Source organism: Panulirus ornatus, chromosome 33, assembly GCF_036320965.1.
Source record: "Panulirus ornatus isolate Po-2019 chromosome 33, ASM3632096v1, whole genome shotgun sequence".
NCBI lineage: Eukaryota > Metazoa > Arthropoda > Malacostraca > Decapoda > Palinuridae > Panulirus > Panulirus ornatus.
Window position 1 is genome coordinate 24,456,282 of NC_092256.1, and position 6,000 is coordinate 24,462,281.

The 6,000-nt window shown below is 35.0% G+C and overlaps 1 protein-coding gene across 9 annotated transcripts in view; it reads left to right on the forward strand.

Annotated features, from left to right (window-relative positions):
• Positions 1-4,815, forward strand: part of LOC139759640 (chloride channel protein 2-like) — a 235,064-nt gene extending 230,249 nt beyond the window's left edge. For all 9 annotated transcript variants that reach the window (XM_071682021.1, XM_071682022.1, XM_071682023.1 and 6 more), the window contains 3 exons: positions 1,410-1,478; positions 2,085-2,240; positions 3,269-4,815. In XM_071682021.1, the coding sequence (XP_071538122.1) occupies positions 1,410-1,478; positions 2,085-2,240; positions 3,269-3,505 (462 nt within the window). In that variant the 3' untranslated portion in view covers positions 3,506-4,815. The remainder of the gene's footprint in view (positions 1-1,409; positions 1,479-2,084; positions 2,241-3,268) is intronic.
• Positions 4,816-6,000: the final 1,185 nt, after the last annotated feature.

Below are 6,000 nucleotides of genomic sequence, written 5' to 3' on the forward strand. Positions count from 1 at the left end.
GCTTTCTGATTTCATGTTTACTACACCTGGAAACATATTGTTAGGCTTTTGTCTTTTAATTAGCACCTTAAACTTGTCTCATGGGAGTGTATTGGTTACTGTGAATTACAAGACTTTTCCTTATTTTTCACCTTTATCTCACATTGCCTTTGATTATTATTTTGTTGTGAATTTTTTTGCTTTTTTTTTTTTTGCATACTGATTATCTCCAGGATATTCTTTGACCTAGTAGAACCTTCTTCATAGCTTCATGAGTTTGTTAATTAGTGGTTACTAGGTGAATAACATTGTTCAATCGTTACAATTACTTTTTATTGTTGTTGTTGTTTTTTCATACACAGTTGTCATTTCCCACTTTAGTGGGGTAGCATCAAGAACAAAGAATCGAGCCTTAGAGAGAAAATCCCCACTTATACCCCATCTCTATTCCTTTTCTTTGTAAAAGTAAAGCCTAGAGGGGAGGATTTCCAGTCCTCTATTCCCACCCCTATTAGTTGCCTTCTACAACACACAGGAAATACATGGGAAGTATTCTTTTTCCCTTATCCCCAGAGATAGATAGATGATTATTGTATGGTTTAAAAAAGATGGACATACATAAGTATATATAGGTGAATGGGTCTGGTGGGCTTTCTTGGAATGTGCTGGTGGGATGTCTGAACACTACTTGGTGAATGTGAGGGTGAAGGTTCAGGGAGACTTTTAAAGGAAATGTTATGGGTGGGAAGAGGGGCGTATGGAAAGAGGTGTTGTAAGAGATTGAGTGTAGAATGGCAAAAGGTGACAATAAATGAATATAAGGGGATGAGAGGAATGTGTGTTTTGTGGTATATAGGATATGAACATGTGAAAAAGGTACTGAGTAGTGGGATGAGAAAAAGAGGTTTATGGGCATTATTGCAGGGACATTAGCTTGAGGGATGAGGAGGCATACAAGAATAAGTGGCAGAAGGTTAAGAGGAAAGTGCAGTAGCTGAAAAGTGTGTGTATGAGAGTTAAGGTGAGAATCAGCAAACTTCAGGGAGAATAAGGAAATGATTTTAGATAAGGTTTATAGAGTGTAAAATAAAAACACAAATCTCTCCAGCATTACAAACATATTTTCAACAAATCTCAAGACCTGTCTGACCCAAGATGCAACTTCCACACTGAAGACAATGAACATTTACTCCTCATTTACTCTAAGCTCACCCTGCAGGGAGACATATAATAGAAGCATACTTATGACCTGTGATCCTGTCTTATGGATGTGGCTGGCTTCCTGAGCACTGCAGTTGCCCTACAAAAGGGACTCATGAGGCAGGAAGGTAAGGTAAAGTATATTTAAACTTTAGATTGTCTTAGATTTTATTTGCAAATGGCCTTCTAGACCATAGACATTTAAAGTTTCTACTATATACGTTTTTCAGAAAAAACCACAGCTGGACTTAACAGAGGAAGAGAGAGCTGTATGGGAGATGATGGAATTATCAAAGGAGGTAAGTTCAGTATATATTATAGATGTGTTTACCTATCAGTGATAGCTCCGTCTTCTTACTTGAAAAGAGCGTTTCATATATCTTTTACATCAATCAAATGTGGACGAAAAATTAAATGCCACATTCAAAAAGTTAAGGTTAACCAGTAATATGTGAAGACTGAATAAACCAAATAAACCAGTTTTAAACTAGTACAAGAGAACAATAGTGCAAGTGAGACTCTTTAGAAATAAGTAAAACTATGTATCCATTTATCTTTACCTCCATTGTTGTTTTCACTGGCTGGATCAGATGCATACTTAGAACTTTGAGGGATTTGATTTACAAAACCGGTTGGTAGCCCTAATCCTACAGGGTAGCCATAGGCAGGATACCTAACTCCCTTATGCAGGCTCTTTTCTCATGGAAATAAGAGAAACATTTGTAAAAATGAGCTTGAGATACTGGTAGATTAGCTCACCATATAATAGATGATAGTGAATGCAAACATTCACTGGATATAATTATGCTTGAAATTTAGATGCGAGCACAGTATCAGAAAAAAAAATGCCCTGCATTTTTTTATTAACTATCATAAGAGTTTGCTGATGATATTCTTTCCTTCAGGTGGATTTCTCCAAATGCCACATAGATCCTGCTCCATTCCAATTAGTTGAAAGGACATCTCTCCTACGTGTCCATTCTATGTTTTCTATGTTAGGCATCAACCATGCCTATGTGACTGCCATTGGACGTCTGATAGGAGTTGTGGCTTTGAAGGAGGTTTGTATGTTATGATGTTTTCTAACAAGTAGTTTTCTGCTAACAGAAGGTATTGACAGTTGTTTATTTAAATTTATTGCCTCCCACACACTTATTGTTGTTAATGAAAGCTCTTGGTTGAGGCTAACTTTAACCTTTATATGATGCTTTAACCTCAATACTCCATTACTTGCTTAGGGATAAAAACAGATATGATTCTTTACCTCTGGTGTACTTCAATCATCTGTTTCTCCAGTTCTGTGAAAAAGAAGCTTTCCATCTACATGCATATCATTGATTCTTATATTGTTAAATTTTGAACAGTGTGTGCTATACCAATCCTTCTGTTTGTGATGAACATGACTATAGTCAGTAGTTCCACTGTATTATCAGTTTCAATTTAACAGGAGTTTGCCCATCTTTCTGAAGACAGATCCAAATACATGCAGTTTTGCATCATTTATAGAAATAGTACTGTTCCACCCAGCTAGTTGGTTAAAGTCATTAGTACACCAATACCCCTACCTGCAACATTTCCACTTTAGTCACTTGAGAATTAGGGTACATGCTAGACATGCTAAATTTGTAGCAGGAGATTGAAGTCCATACATGCACAGCCCTTCCTTGATCCTACAATTCTGAATGAATATTGTAACATGGCCTCCTTCCCATAAGGCAGGGAGGCCTTTGAGGATCTAGGAGTGTATGGGGTTGAACTTGATAGATTCTATACAAACATAAAGAGCTTACTTAGTTTAGCCAACATTAATGACCATAAAACATGCATGTGATAAATATTCTTGCCTTATTTGGGTGGGCATAGAGCTACAACAGCAACCAAGAACTTATGGCATATTTTTTCAAGGTAAGAAAAAGTTTTGAATATTGATTTGAAAGGAATGCACAGACTAAAAAAGGATTGCAGAGTTTGCTTATTTCATGATGTGTTTCAGCACTTAACTTAGGAGACAATTTTTTTTTCTCAGTCTAATATGAAGTCATTTAAGCAAGTTACAGCAATTCTCCTGATACCCTAATGAAACATACAGGTTCGTATGGCCATTGATGGACAGTATGTTGGCCAGCCTCAGAGTACAACCCCACAAGCCAGCTCACCGAACACACCTACATCTCCAATGCGATCATCACTTGCATCAAGCACCTCACCTCAGAGACTTGCAAGCCAGAGTCCTCTACATTTTTCAGACCCAGAGGCAGGAACTGTCTCTCACAGAGGTTCTAGAACTCATCTTCTTAATTTTCCAAATGGACACTCATACAGCTGAGAATGTAAAAATTTAGAAGTGAATTTTTAAAAAACAATAAAACTGTGATCTGTGATCTAACCAATGGACAATGGTTGTTTTTATACGAGTTAATTTCCTAAATGAACAGTAACCATCAGTTATTCCTTTGAACTCTGATATCAGTAGGTTTTGTTGATTACCAACAGTGTAATTTTACCAAAGTTTAGGACATTCCAGTATTATACTGACAACTGTTTTCAGAGAGGATTGATTCTTAATAGTACATTATACAGTGCATGTCTGTATTTTCTTCTTTTTCTTTACCATCCATCTTCCATTTCCCTAGCCTTACCCCCAAATTTCTAAATAGGTTATTATTATTTTACCAAAATTTCAAAGAACTTATTGAAATATATGCCAGTAATATGTAGGATTTAATTTTACAAAAAAATATTTATGCCTCAAAAAATTTCCTACCCCAAACATTTGCATGTCTGGTACTTACTATACTGGGTATTTTTTGTTGCAAGCATTCTTTCTTACTGCGGTGCAATTGTATATCTTTACCTGTTTTGTTTTGAAAATTTTCAGACATGATTTATACTGAAATTGCAAGATTTGTGTATGTTCATCCTTTTTGTTGAAAAGTGTTTAGCCTTAATTTTAAACCATGTGGAATATTAAAGCTATATTTTAATCTTTGTAATTATATTTTAATGATCTTGTGTAGCCACCATCATCATATCAATGACATGTAGGAAATTTGATTTACATAATTCAGATATTACCATGTTTACAAGCAAAGCAAATGACCAATCAGTTACTGACACAAAGAATTTTAAGGCTATTGGTGGAGGAGAGCTTTCTGTGATAAAGACTACTAGAGCAATAAGTATGCAATATTTCCTTGTGAAAAAGAAAGTGGCAGATGTTGATTTTATATTTTGCTACTACTGTAATTAGAGAATTATTTGTAATTTATTTATGACTGTAACTTGTGATGTACTGTTACTAACAAAAGTGGTATATCTTCATGTTCCTCCCAAACATCGTTTTATGCAAAGATGAATATTTTTTAGAAACTGAAGCATTGGCACAAATGTCTTTCACTTCTTAGTCACTAAGTCATCTGTAGGTAGTATTTTTTTATGTATTCATAAACTTTTATGTTCCTCAGTGCCGAGCATAATTTTTTTTAAAAAGGAACAAAACTCACAATGTAGGAAGTATTTTAATATATATATATATATATATATATATATATATATATATATATATATATATATATATATAAAGCCTCTTTCTAATTACATGTGAATCTCATGTTTGTTATTACATGTGTATTGTATTAACGACTGTTAATTTTCCTCCTAAAACATTATATATGAAAGTTTTAACAATATAGCATGGGTTTATCAGTTCATCTTATGCTGCACATACAAAAATTACCAGTACTTTGTTTTGAGTTTCTTACCTTGCTGGGCTAGATGACTCCAAATGAAATATAACCATAACTGGTTGCCCCCTTGGGGCTTGATTATAACCACCGTTCTTAATTTGTTTTGTAACAAATTACATCTGGCACTTCTACTGCCCCAAATAACCTTTAATGAACTTTTCATCCTTTTTCCTCCTTGTTCTTTAACTGGTATATGATCGAGTCTCAAAATAATCAGTGATTTGTCTATCAACCTTCTGCTTCACTAATCTTTTCACTTTCAGTGACACCAACGTTTCAGCCAGATCCTTCAGTTTTGAACTGTCATCCTTCCTGTCTCTGACTTTCTCTAATATCTCCCTTTTAGCTAACAAACACTAGTCCTGCATGCTCTGAATTTTTGTTAAATCTATCAGCAATCAGGCCATAAAAATCCTCGATTTTTATGAGTGTAATTACTGATTTTTACATCACAGGGAGAGAGTTCTAAATTTATGTGGCCCCATCCTTTGTACTCTCTGTGACTAACTTTTAAATCTTTGTAAGCTGGTGGCATTCAAAGTCTCTTTGCTCAGGCCAATCCATCAACTTTAAACTAATATTTGTTTACATCATGTTTGGCCACAGCCATAAACTGATTCCTGTTTGTACATTGATCCAAGCATCCTTAAGGTTTTGCGTCTCTATCCAGGTTTTACTTTACTATTAGCTATCCCACAGTTCTGACACCACCCATGCTACAGTTTACATTAACTCATGCCAAGTTCACCTTAAAATTACATCAATCAAATTGGATAGGTTAAGAATCCAGAGCCACTTTTGGGAAGAGTTAGCTAAGTCAATACTCAACAGAATAAGCACTATCAATCTTTTCTCCCAGGCACATAACAAGTGTTCTTGGAGAAACTGAAGCAAGTAAAGCTTCAGTGTCCTACAATGCCCTTACCAGTGAGGTACTTGATGACTGCAGAAAATTATTGGTGGTAAAAACTAATTTTATGCTCTCAGAAGAATTACAAGGACAATATATTCAAAACATTGAGGAGCATTATATTTTCATATGTGTTAAAATGAGACTATCACAAGAAATAATGAT